The sequence below is a fragment of the Danio aesculapii genome, chromosome 19 (genome assembly GCF_903798145.1).
Source record: "Danio aesculapii chromosome 19, fDanAes4.1, whole genome shotgun sequence".
Taxonomy (NCBI): Eukaryota; Metazoa; Chordata; class Actinopteri; order Cypriniformes; family Danionidae; genus Danio; species Danio aesculapii.
This window is the reverse complement of record NC_079453.1, coordinates 19,070,706-19,094,650: the sequence shown is the minus strand read 5'-3', so window position 1 is coordinate 19,094,650 and position 23,945 is coordinate 19,070,706. Positions and strand designations below refer to the sequence as shown.

At 33.2% G+C, this 23,945-nt stretch overlaps 1 protein-coding gene across 1 annotated transcript in view; it reads right to left on the bottom strand.

Annotated features, from left to right (window-relative positions):
• Window positions 1–1,532: 1,532 nt before the first annotated feature.
• The window catches only part of hibadha (3-hydroxyisobutyrate dehydrogenase a), a 50,432-nt gene continuing 28,019 nt past the window's right edge, over window positions 1,533–23,945 (bottom strand). The window contains exons 6-8 of the mRNA XM_056480268.1: window positions 23,509–23,585; window positions 5,570–5,726; window positions 1,533–2,285 (exon numbers count right to left, since the gene is read on the bottom strand). Coding sequence (XP_056336243.1) covers window positions 2,130–2,285; window positions 5,570–5,726; window positions 23,509–23,585 — 390 coding nt within the window. The 3' untranslated portion in view covers window positions 1,533–2,129. The remainder of the gene's footprint in view (window positions 2,286–5,569; window positions 5,727–23,508; window positions 23,586–23,945) is intronic.

Here is a 23,945-nt window from a genome sequence, read left to right as displayed (position 1 = left end):
CTTTTTGCAAGACAATCAAGTACCTCCACACCAAACTCACTCATCCATGTCTTTATGGACCTTGCTTTGTGCACTGGTGTACAGTCATCTTGGATCAAGCGGGTATCCCCAAATTGTTCCCACAAAGCTGGGAGCATAAATTGTCCAAAATATCAAAGCATTAAGAGTTCATTTTACAATCCATGAAAAACAACCCCACATCATAATTCCCCTTCCACCAAACATTACACTTGGCACAATGGAGTCAGGCAAGCACCATTTTCCTGGCAACCACCAAAACCAGGTTTGTTTATCAGATTACCAAACAGCATGATTCTTCACTCCAGAGAATCTGTCTCCAGTGCAAAAAACCCTCAATAATTGTGTTGTTTCAGCTCATTTTAAATAAGTAGTTTGGACAAACAGCAAACTTGACTTTTTGGAGTGTATGACTCTATATGCACTGTTCTTTAGCTAATCTGAAGGCCATATGAAGTTTGGAGGTCTGTAGCTATGGACTTCGCATTAAGTTGGTGACTTCTGCGCACTGTGGACATTGTACATGGCTTACCTATTTGTGGCTGAGTTGTTAACATACCCAATTGCTTCCACTTTGTTATACCACTAACAGCTGACTGCAAAATATAATTATCATTGAAGAAATTTCAAGAATGGACTTATTGCGCACCTGGAAACCTAGCATGATACCACACTTGAATTAACTGAGCTTCTGAGAGGGACCCATTCTTTTTACAAATGTTTGAAGAAACAGTCTGCACGCTGAGGTGCTTGATTTTGTAGATGTAGCCATGGAAGTGACTGGAACACCCAAATTTATTGATTAAGAGGTGTGTCTAAAGATTTTTTAAACATAGTTCATTTATGCATATATACATATACTGTATAAGTGAATTATAATTTTATATTATGGAGATATAAAAGAATCTCTAGTTGTCTTGAAAGATTAAAAAAAAAATCTCCTTTTGTAAGGATCTTGTCTTATAAATATTCATATTTGTTATGCCTATAAAGCTGTGGTATTCTTGTTATAGCCAAGTTGTACTGACATGAAGGTGAGGTCAACAAGTCCCTTGTCTTTACCAAACCCAAGCCAAACACACCGGTCCTTTAGTTAAACAGACATCAAACGCAACTGCAGCCTTATTAAACACATTCATATATATGAGAACATTATAAATGACATCATATCAGGATGAAGGTAATGTCTTACAGTTAAAACGCTTTCAGAATAATTTCAAGACAATTATAAATAAGCAATGGACTAATGCCCATGAAAAACATCCCATAAATGCCTGCAATACTTTTTAAACTTATTTATTTTTGATTTAGCATTCTGACCAGCCAATGGTATAAGTTTGAAGCAAGACTTATGATTTTTTGTTTAAATTTGTATTACTTTTGAAAATCTGTTTGATAATAGAAATATTATGAACTTTGATTTCATGAGATGACAGATAATATCTCACTTAACTTTTTTTTAAGAGCAAAATATGAACAAAGACATTCTTATAAAGAGGACATGGGCAAGTGGATGACAGCATTTGTCTTTATAAGCATAGGCAATTAACAGCTTTTTCTGCACCATTACAAATATATAATGTTCATACACACCAGGGTGTCAAATATATGTAAAATATATGTATACTATGTCAATATATAAACTATTTAGTATAACAAAAATGTCAGTCTTAACACGAGACCTGCAAACTCCAGAAAAAACAATGAGGGACCTATTACTTTTCTGGAGTTTTTCACAGTTTATCATCACAGTTTTCATTCAATTTAAAAATCAAAACTTACAGTATGGTTTACTGATCCTTAATCAATCCTTAATTGTAACAGTAAAATTAATAGAAACTAATGACTGTAAACATTGCAGGTAAATGTGTGATGCAAATAAGGCCAAGTAACAGTTTAAACCGGTCATACAGAACTAGGTAAAACGGCTCTGAAAAGTTTTGAATGCCAACATCAGGCTACAGCTTAATACAGATTTTAAACTCTCAATGCTAAACTCATTAGATTTAGCATATCTGTAATATAAATCGACACACGCACATATCAATAGCAAACCAGGGGATCAAAATGTCCGAGTCTGGGTCAAGCCTACTGGATTACACAAACCTATACTATACTCCCTCCTCCCGTAAGAACTGGAAAACAGAGGAAAAGTCTTTGTTGGAGTATCCTCGAGCACACATGGAGCGGTAGATCTGGTGTGCCAATGAACCAAGAGGAATTGGAGTCCGAGTACTGGTCGCAGTGTTCTGAGCAAAACCAAGATCCTGTAAATACATATAACATGGTTATTTTAATAATAATAATATACACACATATACACATTATATATATACATATACATATATATATACACACATATATATATATACATACATATATTTATACATAAATAAATTTATATATATATATATATATATATACATATACATATATACATACATACATATACATATATATATATACACATATATATATATATACATACATATATTTATACATAAATAAATTTATATATATATATATATATATATATATATATATATATATATATATATATATATATATATATATATATAAATACACACATATACACATATATACACACATATATACACACACATATATACACACACACATACATATATGTATGTATATATTTTATTTATCTATATATCTATATATCTATATATCTATATATCTATATATATATATATCTATATATATATATATATATATATATATATATATATATATATATATATATATATATATATTTATCTATATATCTATATATATTATACATTACTGGGAAATAAATGAGTAAAGAATGTGAATGCAATGTCTTCATTCACAAAGTCAATTTAAGCTTTTTGTTTATATCGGTTTCCATTTAAAACTTGCAATTTATAACACTGCAAGTGATTTTTGGAAAACAGGGAATCTGTAAAACTTCTCTCGGTAATCAGAAACCAAGCTGGGTAGATTACATATAAACTGCAATCAGTAACTAATTACAAACTAATTTGTAGTCAGTAACATAATTTTGATTATATTATGATTTAAAAACATTTAATAAAGTTCATTACAACATTAAAGCAACTACAGAAAACAGCAAATTCAAAGCCGCATCCAATATTTTATGTTAAAAAAACAGTAAAACTTTGTTTTTCATTGATATGGTCATATTTTTCTTATACTTCTTATAAACATTTACAAAATAAGGAAAAAATAGAATAAATGAATAAACCCCTACTACCAATGTGTAAATAAAAATCATGTAATCCATAATAAGTCTGTAGGCTAAATCCGAATATATGAATACATTACATAAAATGCTTCCTTTTTTCCTGCTGTTTTTGTAAAACAGTCAATTAAAATGTTAAGGGTTAACAACAGCAAAGACTAAAAAGCTTTCCCATACTGGTGGATAAAATTTTTTTGTTAATCAGCATACTCATAATTTATTGGTTGCCTAATACATTTGTTTTGCACTGTACATAGCATATCACAAAAGACATCAAGAATCAGAAAATAAATCTCAACAATGGTGACATGCTTCAAGCTGTGACTGAAGTCAGTTGTATTTCTTAACTAATGTTAAAGCTTGTACAATATTAAATTTGTTTCAGGAAAATTTAAATATGCTGACCGGTGACAAGTGCATTTATTATGAGCTAAATTAATTTTTTTTACTGATAAATGAAGAATGAGGTTGAAATAATAAACGTTCATTAGTTAAAAAGCTTGTAAAACTCAATTTGAGCTGACACGATGAAGACCTCTAAGGTGAGTTGACATAGATTTTTAAGGCAGCAGGTGAACTTTCTAAGTTTAACCAATGCAAAGTGTTTTACAGTGTATATTTTTATCAAGTCTTCCAATATTTGTACAAATTTTAAATCTGTAATGAAATTGGATTTCAAGAGACAAGCAAGCATGCATTGAGGTGACTAGGAATGGGATTTTCTGCTATGCTAATCCTAAAGTATGTGTAAGATTTATTTATTTATTTGTTTTTTCGTTTTTTTTAGGACAACAGTATCTCCAGCAGAAGAGAAATCCAAAGATGTCATCATAAATTGTAATAAATCTGTTATTGAAACAAATGAAGACAGCAGAAGTCTTGAAAAATTATTTTTAAAAGTTATTTAGCCTGACATGTTTAGTTACCAAAATATTTAAAATGTTTCTCAAAATAAAATATATTGTGTTTAAAGAGGAAAAAGTTTATGTTTTTTTACCCAGACATTAAAAAAAAACATATTTTAGAGCAGTAATCACAATACTGTAAAACCGTGATATTTTTATCCAAGGTTATGATATCGTCAGAATCTTATACAAGCCCATGCCTACATGTGACCGACCAAATTGATCACGCTGTTTCCATACCAGCATATCTTATGTTTTGATACTTGATATGTTTTAATCCTGCTGTGATGGAAAACCCATATACGACCAAGTCAGATCTGACCACAAAATCTGTAAATATTTCTGAAATGGTTATACGCTGATTTTATTGCCAACACTCCAAAAAATTGACATTGAGAACAATTGTGACCCTCGACCACAAAACAAGTAAAAAGAAAAAAAGTGTCAATTATTTTTTAATTAAATTTTAAATTTATACAAAACTTTTCAGTTATGTATAGTTTGATAGGACAGGGCAATATATGGCCAAGATGCAAAATCTGGAATTTGAGGATAAAAAAAATTAAATACTGAGAACTTGCCTTTATAGTTTTCCATGTTTATACAGTGCATCCGGAAAGTATTCAAAGCGCTATGTGATTTTTCAGGTTTTTTATTTTTAATAAATTTGCAACAATTTCAACAAATCTTTTTTCATTGTCATTATGGGGTATTGTGTGTAGAATGTTAAGGAAATAAATAAATTGAATCTATTTTGGAATAAGGCTGTGACATAAAAAAAAAATGTGGAAAAAGCGCTATGAATACTTTCCAGATGCACTGTATATACAGTAGCAAAATGTACAAAATAGCTTTATGGAACATGATCGTTAATTATTATTCCCATATTTATTTTATTTTTATAATATATAAAATCAATCATTTTAACCTGCACCATAGTTTCTTGACATCCACATACAGAGCAATGTCTGAGGTTGACAGTCTTACTTCATCTTCATTAAATACAGAAAGGACTCATGTTAAGGGGCGTGATGAAGAGAATTGCAATTTTCCAGATATTAAATGTGGCCATTTCAGAAGCGTAGAAATGAATAATTCACACAATTAACTGACTGGGAAGTTAGTTTTGTGTTCTAACAATATACGTTGAAATATCATGAACATTTTAATCAGTCATTTCCTCAGCCTTGAAAAGACTTTGTGTTTGAAATAGGTTTATCATGTTTGCAAAGAGGTTGTTTTATATACTAGTATTTTACTTTATTTCGGAATGTCTCAATAAATTATGAATTGAAACACTGATGTGACTTCCAGTCAGGTGTGAATTATTTTCTGCAAAAAGCTCAAATTTAATCAGAATAAAAAACAACAACAACAACAACAACAACACTTCACTCACTTTAGCCATGAGTGTTGTTACGAAGCCTCCCTGGTAGTTGTTTGCGGACGGCACTCCTTCCATGACACCTGGGACGGGGTTATAAGTGTCGCTAGACCAGCATCGGCCAGAACTCATGTTCAGAATTTTTGCCAGCAGCTTTGGATCCAAACCCAGTCTGTTTAAAAGAAAGGATGAGAGAAAGGTCAATAGACAGAGGTCAGGTATATCCCTGACCTTTAGGCTCAGGAGCAGATCATCCTTAAGTGGAAAGAGGGCCTGGATAATACAGTATTGATATTTAACAGGAGCTGCAGTTCATCATTTTCTACTCTCTCGCGCGTGTTATCCCCCACACAAATGCAGGGGTAATAAAACTCTGACACAAGCAGCTGTCTTATTAACTCACCCCCACCTATCCGTCCCCCTATAAGAGTAACTGGGGTGATTTCAGTCCTGCATCTCAAGTAGATCTAAGTGAAATGGGCTTTGCTGCTTTAGATGATTGGGCATCTAAATCACATTCTATAATAGGGATCAGAACCGACAGACAGCAAACACAACAAGATAATGACATCTTCTGAAGAAAGCTGTTGATAAGTGTGTGGTTGCTAGAGTGTTAGATGCTAGCTGGCAGACTCACCTTGAAGTCTCTCTGACATAAAAAAACCAACAAAAAATATTTTAAAGAATTTTTTTAAATATTAAATCTTTGTAATCATGTTTGTTGGGGTTTTATTATTTTTTTAATTAATACAATTTGTAAAAAGGTTTTGATCTAGTTACTCAAAAAACAATAACCAGCATTTAACCATTTTTTATAGTCTCAATAAATTTTAATAATGGGCTATATGCACAGCTAGCATTTTTCAGCTAATGATGAACTTTTGGTTAAAGCTTTATGTGATTACTTTCAATTTCATAAGGTTTCTTTTACAGCATCGATGTTGTAATGTAATTTAAGTATAATCAGTTAAATAGACTTAAAGTCCCCAGAAAATCAAAACTAACTAGCCAGTTTTGTGGTGATTATTTCATCTGTTCGTGTCATTAAGAAAAAAAAAATAGTTTGACATTAATTGTTTGTTTCTTTTCAGTTTTATTCTCAGATTACATGATTTTGAGGTAATAGGCGTGGCTAACATATTTAATTACACTGGTTCAACTGTTAGTTTTGACAACAAACAGAAATGGTGAGCAGAAGGAGTCTGTTAGGCTGTAATAACTCTTCTAAAACCCCTGTCCAGATCTTTCTGAATGAAATGCCTACTTTACTACATCTATTCAATCTGCGGTAGAAAAAACAAACCACGCCCACTGTTGTGTCATTTCAAATTCCATTTCTCTAGGAACTGCAAAACAATACGAAAACGAATAACGATTGCAGCTTCCAGTTCATTGGGACTTTAAGCATCCATTTGGTTGTTGAAGCGTAAAAAAAGATAGAAGGTCGCTTAAACGTAGGCGCCGTCATTAGCTGCACTCCATTGACAATACTTGGGTAAAATTAATTTCCATATTTTAAAGACATGGTGCGGAAAATTATAATTTAATGTAGTGCTTCTTGTTTGGTCTGAGACCAACTTTATATCATATCTCAGCCAGGCAGTGAAGATCGCTCTTTTTTAAAAAAATCAGATCTTTAACACTGTGATTTTGAATGGGATGTCAATTAACCTGGAAGCCCTCGGGCTGAACACAGATGAACACATAAGAACTCGAGCTAACCTTGGCCTCTGATCTTGTCACAAAAATATCAAATTACCTGATGACACTACCTGACGAGGTTTCCAAATACAAAAGATTAAAAACATCAAAATAATACAACAAACTGTCAAAATAATATACATTTTAAATTTCATGTATTATTTTTAAATTCTGCTGCCCAAATTAAAGTACATTTTAACAAAATCTTAAATAAAACCCATACTAAACAAAACAGTGTAATTCAATGTGTTTTAATATAAAAACTGTAATTTACATGTTTATAAAGAAATAGATGCTGACTCAAACAAAAAATATATTCTGAAACAATATTTTTTATGAACAAATTAAAAATCTTAACTGAAACCATGCTCAACACAAAACATAAACATTTTATTTTCATTCATTCATTTCCCTCCGATTTACTCCCTTATTTATCAGTGGTCACTGCAGCGGAATGAACCACCAAATATTTCAGTATATGTTTTACGCAGTGGATGCCCTTCTAGCCACAAGCCAGTACTGAGAAACATGCACACACTCTCAAATTCACACTAATACACTAAATCTGGGCGAATAAATAATATTATATCGAATCACTTTTATGTCAATAACAATGATAAGCTCTGGACGTTTTTTACTCTATACTAATCTAAAAGCCAATCACACAGCAGAAATATGCAACAATAAGAATCTAAAAGCGTGTTGAAATTAGAGATGTACCGAATTTTTGGCCACCAAAAATGTATCAGTCAAAAATGTTATGCCATTTAATAGACCCGCTAATTTTTGTTCTTCATTGTTGGGATACTCTATTAAATCTGGAAGCATTAACAACTTGTATCGAAATATATATCGTTATCGTTCAATATGGAAAATTATTATCAAAATTTGCATCGTACACTATGGCATTTTTTTGTTTACACAATGCAAACTGGAGCACCCAGAGGAAACCCACACTAACACAGAGAGAACATGCACACAGAAATGACAACTAGCCCAGCCGGGACTGGAACTAGTAGCCTTCTTACTGTGAGGCGACAGTGCTAATCACTGAGCCACCGTGCCACCCACAAAACTTTATTTTAGTGAATGAGAATTAATTATTAATGCATTACATAATAAACTAAGAGCTAGAATAAAAAATATCACTTTACTGACCCAAACAGTATTAATAATAAAAAGGTTAACCAGTAGACTGTTTAAAGAGATCGAAAAAATATATAGTTGACAAAAAGCCATTTTAAAAGAAAAGAGTAATGGTGAAAAAAAAGAAAGAGGGAAATCTGAGGATGATGTGTAACTGGGCAAAGAGCTGCCGGCTCTAACTTTAACAGGAACATAAATATGACCACATCAAGAGCAACTTAACATAAACGCACGCGTGTGTGCACTCACGCCGTAGCGGCAGCGGTGGTGAGACAGTAAAGTATGCTTTTTAGCTTTCTTATGTCTATTAAACTATGATGAGTGTTTAAGGGCAGTTATACAGTAACTCCACCTGTCTCTCATTCAGTGGGCCGCGCCTTTATACATCCACTCACACGCACCAACACTTTTACAAGTCTATGCAATAATTAAGACAAGGACACACAGCTGTGTGTAAAAAGTCTATTTCTAGTATTCCGTCCCACATTGTCTGTTTTTACAGACCGTTTTGGAAAATTTAATCTCAATAACATGCGTTTTGTCATTTGACAGTTGTTTTGGGGGGGGTGTTAATATCTGTAAACAACCCACTGACTGACCCCGTATCAATCTCCTTTTTCGATCTCTCTTTCTCACTTTCCCCCTTTATGTCTGTGTCTCTCAGTCTCTTGGGGACAACCGGTGACATATGTTCAACATCGTTCCCTCCTTCCCCCAGCTCACACACACACACGCTCACACACACGTTCTGGGTCAGTGACTGAAAAGGTTACCGCCTCAACTGCAACCTGGCTTCTCTGCTTCAACACAAATCACTCTCTCAGCACATGAAATGAGGAGGGGAGGTGTCTTCGCTGTTAAAATGCTAAAGCTCACTTTGTATGGCAGTTATTCTGGTTCTCTATTTTTAATATTATTATTAAACTTGATCACACATCATAAACAAATCACATTCAATAAACAAAATAACTGCAACCAGGCCACACACACAACTAATAGTTACAAAATAAAACAGACAGAATCCACAATACAAAATCTGATAACATAAACTGGTAGGGCATGACCAGCAGGGCATGTAGGCACAGCACACCAACACTAACAAACATTTGACTCGCACTGAACCTTAAGCAAAAGTCTATAGTACCAGAAAACAATTCTAGGTGGTCAGTAAATTGCAGACCAATTTCAAATCTACCTTTTGTATCAAAGACGAAAGTAAAAAAAAGATGTCTACACAATTGTGTTTATTCTTAAAAAAAAATAAAATAAAAAAATAGTAACAAATATGGGATCACAGGTTTTATAATTATGGCCCTTATCAGAGTTACAAAAGAAAACCTGTTTTTGTCATCCAACTGAGATTGCATATCTTTGTGCGTCTTTTTTTACTATCAACTTTAACATTCTTTTATAAAGACTTGAAAATCCAGTTGATATTACTAGGACTTTTTTTAAAGTAACAAGTAAAGTAATGCATTACTTTTAAAAATAAGTAATATTGTGTTACTTTTTAAAAAAATGTAACGCAAGTTACTTTGTACCTTGCTTAATTGGCTTTTAAAAATTATATAGCGATATAAAAATGACCTTAGGTTGAATTACACTCAATAATAGAGCGTGCTGCGAGGCAACAGACAGTTGGCTCGTACTCATCATCATCAAGTGCCTTTTTTTTTTTACAGCAGATGAGTCAGTGTGCTGTTCAAGTAACTGAATAACTCAGGATATTGGTTTATTTCAAGTCAAAGGAGGTATGCGGTGTGTTAAAAAGTAAGTAATTAAGTACTTACGGAAGACTCAAACCGCTTTACGACAACTCAGTTCAATTTAATAAACTGGTTCGACTGGTTCACTTAGAAGATCAGGTTAAAACAAATGATACACTCGCAAATCACCCGTCATCACTACAGACAGTCAGAAACAGAAACAATGGCGGGCCGGAGACCTACAATTCTGCAATAGATTCTTGTTATTTTGAACTCGTCAATGAAAAGAAGTGTATTGTTGTTAAGTGCGAATAAAGCAACTCGAGCAAACTCGTGTTTCTATCCAACGAGTCAAAGAGAGCAAAATCGTCAGTTCCTGATTAACTGGTGCCAAATATCAACAGTAAAAATTTAATTTGCTGAGGTAGGAAAAGCTGTGTGAATCTTTTCTTTATTTAATAATTTACTTGTGCCTCAGAAGACGATGTCAATACACAATGAACGCGTGGTGGCGTTACAAGGTGTAAGACGTGAAGCACAGACGTTCTTGACAGTTCTGAAGGTAATAAATAATATAATAAAACTAATACTGAAATAGTAACAGTGTATGACCAAAACAACATTTCCGATGTTTTACAATGTGCTCAGCCTGCTGGTATGTCCATTCACACCCATTTTTATCATCACATGATCTCTTACAATAGAATCACATGACTTTTTTAATGTGCATACTGTAATTTGTTCGGTAAAATTGTTTCCGTTGTAATTTATGCGCATCTTATCTAATAAAAGGTTACTCAGTTATGCGCATGTTTTTTTATGCGCATTTTCAAAATGTATGCGCATCTTGTCGTTTTCCATTAACCGTTTTTTTATGCGCATATCCAAAATGAATCCACTATTTTTTCTCTTTTGGGAAATGATTTAAACATTTGTTAAGGCCACGTGAAGCAATTTATTCAGTTAATTTTGTTAATAAACATTTTAAAGGTTTAAAAATCAGATTTTGCCTTAATATAAATTATTTTATGTTAGTACTAGGTTTTATTGTAATCTTCATCTCAATGGCCAGCGATTTTACTTAACTAATAACATAAAATGTACAAAAGTAGCAAACACATTACTTACATTCACATTACATGCTTTCATTAATCTGTATATACAGCATGCAAATCTCTGGGTTCAGTAAGTTCTCAAAATATAATTTTATCCAACATTTTTTAAAGGAAAATGCAGGTGTAGGTGGTCGTTCAAAAGTAACTTTCCCCAACACTGCATTGGCATGACTCAGATCCTAACTTTCTCACTGATATCAAGCAAAAAGTTCAATATGAAGTACCATAAGACTCAGTATCCAGGTTGTTGCTTTTCACAATGTATACGCCTAGAAGGTATCTTTAAAAAAAGTGAGTTATCTGTCTGTCCAGAGATGAGAAGTAACACATTTTTCTGGTATCAGTACCTTACTTGAATATTTATTTTTCTGATACCTTTTTACTTTTACCCATCAGATTTTTACCCACAAGATACACAAATATCTTGTACTTTCTTACATTTCTAAACCAGGCTCGCTAATTTAATTTTAATGTGTTTGGTGGCACGATCTACAGTATATTATCTATATATATCTACTGTATATTATTTCTTGTTACTGTGCAATTTAAAGTCCTTTTTCATTTCATTCATTCATTCATTCATTTTCTTTTCGGCTCAGTGCCTTTATTAATCAAGGCTCTCCACAGCGGGATGAACCAACAACTTATCCAGCATATGTTTTACGCAGCAGATGCCCTTCCAGCCACAACCCAGCACTGGGAAACACCGATAAACTCTTGCATTCACACCCAAACAAACAGTACGGCCAATTTAGCTTATTCAGTTCACCTATGGCGCATGTCTTTGGGCTGTGGGGGAAACCGGAGCACCCGGAGGAAACCCACGTGAATACAGAGAGAACGTGCAAACTCCACACAGAAATGCCAACTGACCCAGCTGGGGCTTGAACCAGTGACCTTCTTGCTGTGAGGTGTAAGCGCTACCCACTGCGCCACCGTTTTTTTGATTTAGTCAATCAAATTTTTTTCCATTACGCGCACAACCACAAATGCACAGCTTTTTCAACCCATGTTTCAATCTGTAAGGGTGATGCAACATACACAGTTTATGAAGCTTACCATGAGAAAGGCAAAGATGGCTAATGTGGATAAGACAGAGGGAGTCAGCAAGGTAAACATGACTGATAATGTTTATACTAATAAGATGCGCTTTAGTCAATTAGGTTTGACAGGTAAACGAAACACATTAATGTACAAATGTCAGTGTTTTTCCACTTTCATCCACGTAGCTGAAGTCAGAGTTATTAGCCCCCCTTTGAAGTTTTTTCTTTTTTAATTATTTCCTAAATGATGTTTAACAGAGCAATGAAATTTTCACAGTATGTCTGATAATATTTTTTCTTCTGGAGACAGTCTTATTTGTGTTATTTTGGCTAGAATAAAAGCAGTTTTTAATTTTATTAAAAACATTTCAGGGACAAAATTATTAGCCCCTTTAAGCTATATTTTTTTCGATAGTCTACAGAACAAACCATCAGTATACAATAACTTGCCTAATTACCCTATCCTGTCTAGTTAACCAAATTAACCTAGTTAAGCCTTTAAATGTCACTTTAAGCTGTATAGATGTGTCTTGAAAAATATTTAGTCAAATATTGTATACTCATGGCATCATGGCAAAAATAAAATAAATGAGTTATTAGAAATTAGTTATTAAAACTATTATGTTTAGAAATATGTTTAAAAAATCTCTCTGTGAAACAGAAATTGGGGAAAAAAAACAGGAGGGTTAATAATTCTGACTTCAACTGTATGTGTACTGTACAGGCTTTCTCTGATCTTTCAAACTAATATAATGACTAAAAACATTTAACAATCAATAGCTTTTTTTTTTTTACATTGTATAGTTGCTAAATAGTTACTAAAAATACTTTATGAATGCTTTATGGACAGATATTTAGTTCCTTTCTTTACAATGAGTTCCTATTTCCTAAAACAGAATTTATAATGTTTTACTTTTTAACAGGTATATACACTGTTGGCTTCATTTAAATTTGTTGACCAAATATTTGAAAACACCTAAAGTATTTACACTGGGTGATTTATGAATAAAATTATAATGCAAAGGATCTGGAATTTATCAAGTGAATAAAGGATACACCATTTTGGAGGCTGTAATTGTGCCTGCATGCGTTATTTTATTTTATTTTTATTGCAGAGAATACATGTTTTAACAGCATTAATGACAATATCCATTAAATAAAATATCCACAATAATTAAAAAAACAAACAAACAAACAAACAAACAAGAAAATAAAAACACTGAAAACACGGGATATTCACGAGAGCTGCTGTTTAAAGACAACGAAACAGCTTTAGCCTAATGCAAAAACAGTAAAATATGTTGAGTATTTATTATAGCAAAAGAAAAAAAGACCTATGTTCTGGACAAAATGAAGTGTTAATTAGATTTTTTGTAAAACTATAGGCCTACAGAATTATTTTTAGTGAGTATTAACATGAATGATAGCTGTCGTTCTTGACCTAAAAGCAGCAAAACTACATGCTGAATACTGAATTTGTGTCAAGATGATGATACATGGGGCAACTTTGGGCGGTGTTGTTGTCAATACTTGAAAGGTTACTTTTTTGCTTAAAAAAAGGCAACAATTTTTACATTAGATTAGAAATATTAAAAATGTAAGTAATTTTGAATAAATGTATCTAAAGAAATGCAAGCGATGTTCTAAAAACGCTCTGATGAACTCTTCTCCAGCGGTCAAAGCTTTTTAAAAAACGCAGAGCACTGAGAGTAAAATGCATACTGAGCGTCTGGCTACGCTGCAGGCTTTTTAAAAACGCAGTGCTTCCACTGACAACTTAATAAAATTTTAACCAGTATTTTGTTCAGTTTATTTTTTTCCTTCTGAAATGTGCTGCAACCTGTAGTTTAAAATGACTTAAAAATGCAATCAACATAAGGCAAGCAAAACATGCACTTAGCTTGCACATATTTGTATGGAATCTTATTTTCAAAATGGATAATATAAGAAAGTCTTTATTATAATTCTCACTTTCGTAAAGTTGTGTCTTCAAAAGTAAAAAATTCTAAATATAACCTCAGAATAATAGTGAACTATTATTTATAAAAAAGTGTTACTTTTTCTGTTCAGAACTGTGTTAAACTTAACCCTTTATAGAGCACTCATTAAAATACATATTATAAAATCCCTGGAGAGTTACAGGGGTTATTACAATCTTTTGAACTTTTGACTGGTTTTATGACTTAAATATATATTTTAACCAATGCCAATGAAGTTATCATGTATGGTTCTTTGCTCATTAAAGGATTAAGGACTGGTGGTGGAGTGAACTAAAGTACATGTTTAAAACATTTGCAAATATTTTGGGCCCTATCATACTCCCAATGCAATAAGGTGCAAGACGTGTTTACCCCGACGTGTTGCTATTCTCAGATCAACACAACCTTAATTTTCCCGTTTAGCGTCACGTTGTTTAAATGGCAAATCCATTTGCACCACTTTGTGGACTCATGGGTATTCCGGTCTGGAAAAGAGGTGTGTTTAGGCGCATTGTTGGCGCGTTGCAATTTTGAGGAACTAAAATAGACTGTGCAACAAGCTGAAAGCAGGTCTAAAGTCCAGCGCAGAGCGCATTAGTTGTGCACCCTGCTTAAACATTGCTTAAAACACGCAGGACCTTCAGCAATATTTTTACAAATGAAAAAGAATTGAAGAAAGAAAACATTACAAAAATTATTACTTTCTACATAAATATAAAAACCACTACCTTCGTGCCTTCATCTCAGGGGGCTTTTTTCAGTTTATTCACCACAACTTGCTCTTGTATAATGTTAATATTTTTAGAAGAATTATTTATTATATGCATATATATATATTTGTTTTATTAAAAACGAGCACAGATTTGTCCACCTGTAAGGTTTTGGACCACATGGGGCATAGCACATGTGCTTGGATATCACTTGTTTGTATCATTTCATTATTATTGCTCACTTATTCGCTTGCTGGAAATTAAAACTGAATTTAGAAATAGTTTTGAAACAAATCTTTGTGCTTAACAAACAAAATTAATTATAATGGATGTCTTCAGTGGAGTGTACAACACCGTTTCCTTATCCACGAAAGAGGGAAAGAGAAAGTGAAATTAGAGGCTGATGGGAGGAGGCTCATTCTTTACCCTCGTGCTGCAAATGGTCTGTTTAACTGTTTTCTCGGTGGTGAAGTGTTCAGTTTTTCTACTTACAAAGTCCGCCATGTACGTAAATAGCAAATGTGCGATGCAACTGACTCTTAAAGGGAATGGGAGATAAGACTCTGATTGGTTTATTCTCAAAACACACCCATAACGCATTAAGACAATATGCACAACCCTGTTAGACCATGGCGCAGAGCGTATTTTTCCATTCTTAAAATAGCAAGAGTGGATTCGGACACGCCCTTAATGCTTTTGCGCCATGCGCTTTAGACTTTGCAACAAGATTATTAAAATAGAGCCCTTTGTTTCATTTAGAGCAACTAAAAGCCTATTTTTTTCAAAATTTTTTTTTTCATAAATCTGTTAATCAACCTCAGTTCTGATGGAAAATACTAATTGTTTTGAAAAATTACAGGATTTTAACTCTTTAATTGTCAAATTCATAAATTATGTCACTGTTTTGGTGGAAAAAACCTCACACAAAATGACGTATTTTCAATATAAAAAGTAATTGCGGACTGGATTCTTTTAAACTTTTTTTCACAGTCTTGGACATGTGAACGATTATTAATAACATTGGCTTTGATGCAGTGTTAGATTTTCATTTTTTCTCCCTAATTTACTGTTGGTGGCTGTTTTTGCCTCATTGACTTCCACTATAACCAGATTTAATGGTGCATAAATACACAGTCTTTGTTTTTGTTTACTCCATGTAGTTCTGAGAGCTGAGATGCATATTTTGATTTTCTCAGACACATCATGGTAAGTGCGCAAAGGTCATTCTCACACACACAGACACACACTTTAATTTGCTGTTATACTACATTTAAAAAATCCAGAAACTAAGCTTTTTTTGCACAGGCCTATCTAAAGGGTTAATGGTGCCAACTGATGATCAACAGTAAAATTTACCTCTTCCCAACATGGAAAACCACCAACAATCAAAAATGTATGATTATATGGTATGTCATGGTTTTGCAAATTAAAAAATGTGATTATAATGGAAGTGAACGGGGCAAAAACTCCACTAACAGTAAATAAGGGGACAAAAATTAAAATCAATCAAAAACAATTCAACAAAGGCAATGTTGTTTCACATGTCCAAGACTTTGATAAAAGGTTAAAAATATCAAGTCCAAACTTACTTTTTATATTGAAAATACATCATTTTGTGTGGTTTTTTTTTACCAAGTCAGTGACCTAATTTATGAATTTAGCAATTAAAGAGTTAAAATCCTGTAATTTAGTAGTTTTGATCAGGACTGAGGTTGATTAACAGATTTATGCAAAATATTTTGAAAAAAATATTTATTTTGTATTTTTACAGCAGTTAATTTTGTGGATGTTTTCATCCCAAACATAACAAAAGGGTAGTTAATTTGCCTAGAGTGTATCATTGAGATAAAAATTTTTAATTCTAAACATTTTCTCAAAAAATGTGTGAAAATAAGATTTGTCACCAAAAATCATTCCGCTAGCTAAAACACAGAGAAAGTTATGGGCAAACTAAGACTCAAAATCACCCAAGAGTGGATAAAAACATCCCCAGCAGTACATAAGGGTTAATTTGACTTGTTTTTTCAATACCAACAATGCTAATTTGACAGAAATAAGGTACACATAAAACTGACATAAAAGGAACACTTTTAAAAGACACTGATGAAAATGTGGCTGTGTATAGTGTGTGCAGGTTAATACTGAAACAGCCAGGGAAAGAAAAACAGATGTAAGAGTCTTGTTAAACAGGATGAGTAAATTACAGTTAAAGAAAAAGGAACAGAGGAAATAAACTGGAGGCGTTTGATGTTTGATCACTGCATTAGAAGGGAGCCCATTTTGTTAAAGACTCATGTTTATACACTATGCTTCTTGTTCCCATTTCATCTTTATCAAACCCTGGTGCTCTCAAGATTATAAACACAGTCTTATAAGAAAACACACAGGCCACAATTTTATTAATGTCTTTAAGAGGCAAGAAACGAGTTTATTACCAAATGTCAATTATCTTTCTTTTTTAAACATCTGTACATGGGCTGTTTGTGCGTGAAGGCACTTGTGTAGTGAATGAACCTTCAAAGCCTCTCAATTCTGCATGTATGTGGTATCTCTAAAAAATAGGGCTCATTCGTAGTTGTAGCTTCTGTTTTTAAAGTGTAGACAGCAGCACAAAGTGTTATGCATGCATGCATAAGCGAAGATAGATGGAGATGGAGGTATTAGAGAGAGAGAGAGGGGGTGGGGGGGGGGGGGGGGGGGGGGGGGGGGGGGGGGGGGGGGGGGGGGGGGGGGGGGGGGGGGGGGGGGGGGGGGGGGGGGGGGGGGGGGGGGGGGGGGGTTGGAAGAGAGAGAGAGAGAGAGAGAGAGAGATAGCAACTGTCTTTTGGGGCACACATCTTTCAAGCAAAACATCATGCATGGCCAAAGATACCAAGCACTTGCTAGTAATAAAATTAAGAAAGTCTTTTTACAGAAAGAAGATACTCGTTTAAAAACAATTGCCATTTTTATAATGATTTCCTAACTGTAAATAATGATTAAAACAAATATATTTCAAATACGGTTCCATTTCCTAGCAATAGCCAAATCAGTTAAACACAAAGCAAAAAATAATCTTTGAGTTCATTTCAAAATCTAATACATTATTAAAATCAAGAGATGTGTGTTACTAATATTATATAAGTATTTAATATTATTTAATAACTAATCATATTTCTAATAATGACTAGTCATATATCTATTAACTCGCATTAACAAAGATGAATAAATACAGTAACAAATATATGTTTGCTTCTTGTTTATACCTCTTTACAAAGTGTTTACAATGTTATTTATCAAGTAAATAAAAAAAAATCAAGTAAAAATATTTTCATATATTTCATACAATTTTGTACAATTCACATTATCAAATATATGGTTTATTTATTTATTATTTGATTAGATTTTAATAGGATGTTTAAAACATAGATGTCCTCCATTTTGGCAACAGGACAGCAAAACTGAAAAAAAAAATTATATATACACACGCATACACACACACGCACGCGCACACACACGCACGCGCACACACGCACACGCACACGCACACATGCACGCACGCAGTTCAAATCAGAATTATTAAACCCCCTTTGAAACAGTTTCCTTTTTTAAATATTTCCCCAGTGATGATTAACAGAGCAAGGACATTTTCAGAGTATGTCTGATAATATTTATTTCTTCTGGAGAAAGTCTTATTTGTTTTATTTTGGCTAGAATTAAAGCAGATTTAAATTTTTTAAAAACAATTTTAAGGTCAAAATTATTAGCCCCTTTAAATTATGTATTTTTTTCGATAGTCTACAGAACAAACCATCATTATACACTAACTTGCCTAATTACCCTAACCTGTCTAGTTAACCTAATTAACCTAGCTAAGCTTTTAAATGTCACTTTAAGCTGTATAGAAGTGTCTTGAAAAATATCTAGTAAAATATTATTTACTTTCAACTTGGCAAAGATAAAATAAATCAGTTATTAATCTTCTCTCCATTAAACAGAAATTGGGAAAAAAATAAACAGGGGGGCTAATAATTTAGGTGGTTGAATAATTCTGACTTTAACTGTGTGTATATATATATATATATATATATATATATATATATATATATATATATATATATATATATATATACATATATATATATATATATATATATATACATATATATATACATATATATATATACATATATATATATATATATATATATATATATATACATATATATATATATATATATATATATATATATATACATATATATATATATATATATATATATATATATATATACATATATATATATATATATATATATATATATATATATATATATATATATATATACATACATATACATATATATACATACATATACATATATATATATACATATACATATATATATATATATATATATATATATACATATACATATACATATATACATATACATACATACATACATACGTGATGACACTATACTACTGCACTACTGTATGTGAGTCAAGCACCTATCCTCTTTACATTTTCTATGTGTAGTTTGCTGCATGAGACGAAAGGCTGCAGTGCAGCATGGGAGATTTATGACAGGCAGAAACCCAAGGCATCTAAATGAGCCAGGATAAGTGCATATGAATGTGCAGATGCCTTTGCACTCGCGATATTCCTGAGAAGAGGGATGAAATCACTTGGTGCATGCTGGATTTTAATACTGCATCCAGGGGAATGTGGGTGCATATCACATATTTAGACAAAAACTGTTGAGCTGTATATACAAGCAACTAACAACCAATAATTTCTGATTGCATATCATTTTCACCTCTTCTCACTATAATATACAGTTGAAGTCAGAATTATTAGCCCCCTTTGAATTTTTTTTCTTTTTTTAAATATTTTCCAAATGATGTTTAACAGAGCGAGGAAATTTTCACAGTATGTCTGATAATATTTTTTCTTCTGGAGAAAGTCTTATTTGTTTATTTCGGCTAGAATAAAAGAAGTTCTTAAATTTTTGAAAAACATTTTAAGGTCAAAATTATTAGCCCCTTTAAGCTATATTTTTTCGATAGTCTACAGAACAAACCATCGTTATACAATAACTTGCCTAATTACCCTAACCAGCCTAGTTAACCTAATTAACCTAGTTAAACCTTTAAATGTCACTTTAAGCTGTATAGAAGTGTCTTGAAAAATATTTAGTCAAATATTGTATACTGTCATCATGGCAAAGATAAAATAAATCAGTTATTAGAAATTAGTTATTAAAACTATTATGTTTAGAAATATGTTGAAAAAATCTTCTTTCCGTTCAATACATTTACATTTACATTTAGTCATTTAGCAGACGCTTTTATCAAAAGCGACTTACAAATGAGGACAAGGAAGCAATTTACACAACTATAAGAGCAGCAGTGAACAAGTGCTATAGACAAGTTTCAGGTGTGTAAAGTCTAAGCAGCAAAGCATTAGAATTTATTTATTTATTTATTTTTTGAGAGAGAGAGAGAGAGAGAGAGAGAGAGAGAGAGAGAGAGAGAGAGAGAGAGAGAGAGAGAGAGAGAGAGAGAGAGAGAGAGAGAGAGAGAGAGAGAGAGAGAGAGAGAGAGAGAGAGAGAGAGAGAGAGAGAGAGAGAGAGAGAGAGAGAGAGAGAGAGAGAGAGAGAGAGAGAGAGAGAGAGTACAGTTAGTGGAATAGCCAGAGAGGCAGTTACAGATTAGGAGGGAAAGTGGAGACTAAACAGTTGAGTTTTTAGTCGTTTCTTGAAGACAGCAAGTGACTCTGCTGTTCTGATGTAGTTAGGGAGTTCATTCCACCAACTGGGCAATTCCCTCTTGGGCATGGAACCACGAGGCGACGTTCATTCACAGAACGCAAGTTTCTGGAGGGCACATAAATCTGCAGAAGTGAGAACAGATAAGAAGGAGCAAAGCCAGAGGTCGCTTTGTAAGCAAACATCAGAGCTTTGAATTTGATGCGAGCAGCAACTGGCAGCCAATGCAAACGGGTGAGTAGCGGAGTGACATGTGCTCTTTTGGGTTCATCAAAGACCACTCGTGCTGCTGCGTTCTGAAGCAGCTGAAGAGGTTTGATAGAATTAGCTGGAAGCCCGGCTAGTAGAGAGTTGCAATAATCCAGTTTGGAGAGAACAAGAGCTTGAACAATAAGTTGAGCTGCATGTTCAGATATGAAGGGTCAGACCTTTCTGATGTTATAGAGTGCGAATCTGCAAGATCGAGCAGTTCTAGAAATGTGGTCAGAGAAGTTTAGTTGGTCATCAATCGTTACTCCAAGGCTTTTTACCATTTTGGATGCAGTAATGGTTGCCCCATCCATCTGGATTGAAAAGTTATGGTGTAGAGTCGGGTTGGCAGAAACTTCAAGCATTTCCGTTTTCGCGAGGTTAAGTTGAAGATGATGATCTTTCATCCAGTGTGAAATAGAAACTGGGAAAAAAATAAACAGCGGAGCTAACTGAATTTACTACAGGTAAATTCAAATTAAGCTGCTGAAACATCTCAAGAAGGATCAGTGGAAACAGAATGTCCCTGAGCTCAATTTAGAGCTTCTTATGTACATGTGATTTTTCAGATCAATCAGGACAATATTTTCACTTTGTCATTATGGGGTATTGTGTGTAGAATTGAGGAAATAAATTAAATGAATCCATTTTGGAATAAGGCTGTAACATAAAAACTGTACTGTATCTCATAACTAATCAAAAAGAACAGTTTTGTGCTGGATTGGAGCAAAAACAAACACATACCTCTCTATTTTTGAAAAATGACCATTCAAACACTCACTACTGTAAAGATTGTGCCTGATTATGGCAAAGTCATATGCTGACTGGACATCCTGACAACAACATCACACAGAAAAAATATATACAGTATATCACCTTCAGTTTCATTTTAGGCCATCACCAAAAGACATTAAAAAGCTAACAAGTTTAACATAGATTTATGAAAGTAGTAAATACACACTTTTAATCCCTTACACACAATTATTGCTCTTGAAACATGAAATGGAGGTGGTTTTGATTAAATTCTCTCCCAGTCCAGAGTTCAGACATTGAGAAGCCTTGCTTTAGAGTGTGAAAGAAGAGTGTGAAATGGTGTAAAAACAGCCATCTGGATGAGGGGTGTTTTCATTCTGTAATGCTTTTTAAAATTTTTTTTTTTAGTGCCATAAAGAAAAACTGGAAATTTCTGAAGCTCACATTAATTTGGTGGTATTTATGGTAAAATAATGTGTCTGGGCTACTGTACTTGTAATACCGATTCCGGATTCCCTGATAAGACAGGCATTGAAATTGTAAAAATTATAAATTAAATAAATAGTCCATTATCAAAACCCAAGCAAGACAGAGCAAAATTATTCAATAGCCAGATGATCTACATGGATTTATACATTTTCGAACCAAAATAAGTTAAAGAAACAATGTATTTAACTCTGCACCTATATTTATTTAATCGCAATGTTAGCTAGCTCCAACCAATCAGAGCCTCTACACATTAAAATGGTTAAGTTTAAATTAATTTAATGTTACCCTGCAGTACACGAACAGTGTTAATCCTGGATGTTGTTATCTGTGATTGACCTCCACCGTACATTCACTTCTAAATTAATCTTGTTATCCACCATATTTATTATTTTATTTCTATATTTATATTTAACATTACAGTTGTCATTCAGTTAGAAACTATCATACAAAGTTAAGAGGACTAAAAGCAAAAATGATGAAAAAAATCAAGACGGCAGAGACAGAAGGCTGTTCTAAAGTCATGTCATCTTACCTGAGCATTTCAATATGCTAATATTTTCATTACACCATGAGCTGCCTGGAATGAAGAAAGCATAATTAATATTCACAAAGCAAAGCAAGAGCTGCTTTGCTAATGATTTCTACTTACAATCCTAGTTTAGGTTTCCTATTTTGAATGAACAGTTTAGACATTTGGTACCTGCTGTTGATAGTACATTTTTTTACACACAGGAGCATCCTGCAAGTGCTAAATTGTAGTAGCTGGCAGTCCTTTTGGCGTGTTCAAGCACAGTTTTTTGGTCATGATGCATTCAACCCAAGACAACAACAAAGTTGACTTTTGTCGGCAAAAGTTGACTCTGACTTGGTGTGTCATGGCACTAAGCTTTAAACAATATGGTGTATGGCAATCAGTCATAAAACCCGCATCATTGTCAAATGTGGCACCAAATGGAACCAAGTGGATGGAATCACAAATACAAATACATATGTATATAACAAAATACTTCTTGCATTCAGTAAGAGTCATCACACGACCCCTTTACATTTGAGTGTTACATTGCTATTCTGTGCCACTTTGAAACTGAAGCAGGGGACATAAGAACTATATTTATACCTTCTTACTTTTTTATCAGACAGCACCCTCATTCTTTCTCTCTATCACACGCATACACAGACACAAACACATTCATACATACATACACACACACACACACACACACACACACACACACACACGCACACACACACACACACACACACACACACACACACACACACACACACACACACACACACAAGAATTTACCTTATTCCAAGGTTCATGGTCTCTGCTGTACCAAGCATGCCAATGGCTAACAACATGTTGTTGCAAATTTTTGCTGCCTAAAAGACAAAATTGCATAACAAATTCAGCGACACCAATAATTGAAAACACAGGTTTTGTAGCTACTCCTAATGTCACAACTGCATGTAATGTAAAAACTGCTTATAAACATAATACATATTACATTAACATTATAATTAAACATTAATAGTCATGATTTTCTCAAAATGTTACAAAATACCAAGCCTATAATGTAACAACAATTATTACATTATAAGAAAAATACTGCATTATAAACTCACCAAAATTTATTGTTACATTTTCGTAACATTAATAATAAGCTTTTCAAACATTCCTTCATTCATTTTCCTTTGGCTTAGTCCCTTATTTATTAGGAGTTGTCACAGTGGAATGAACCA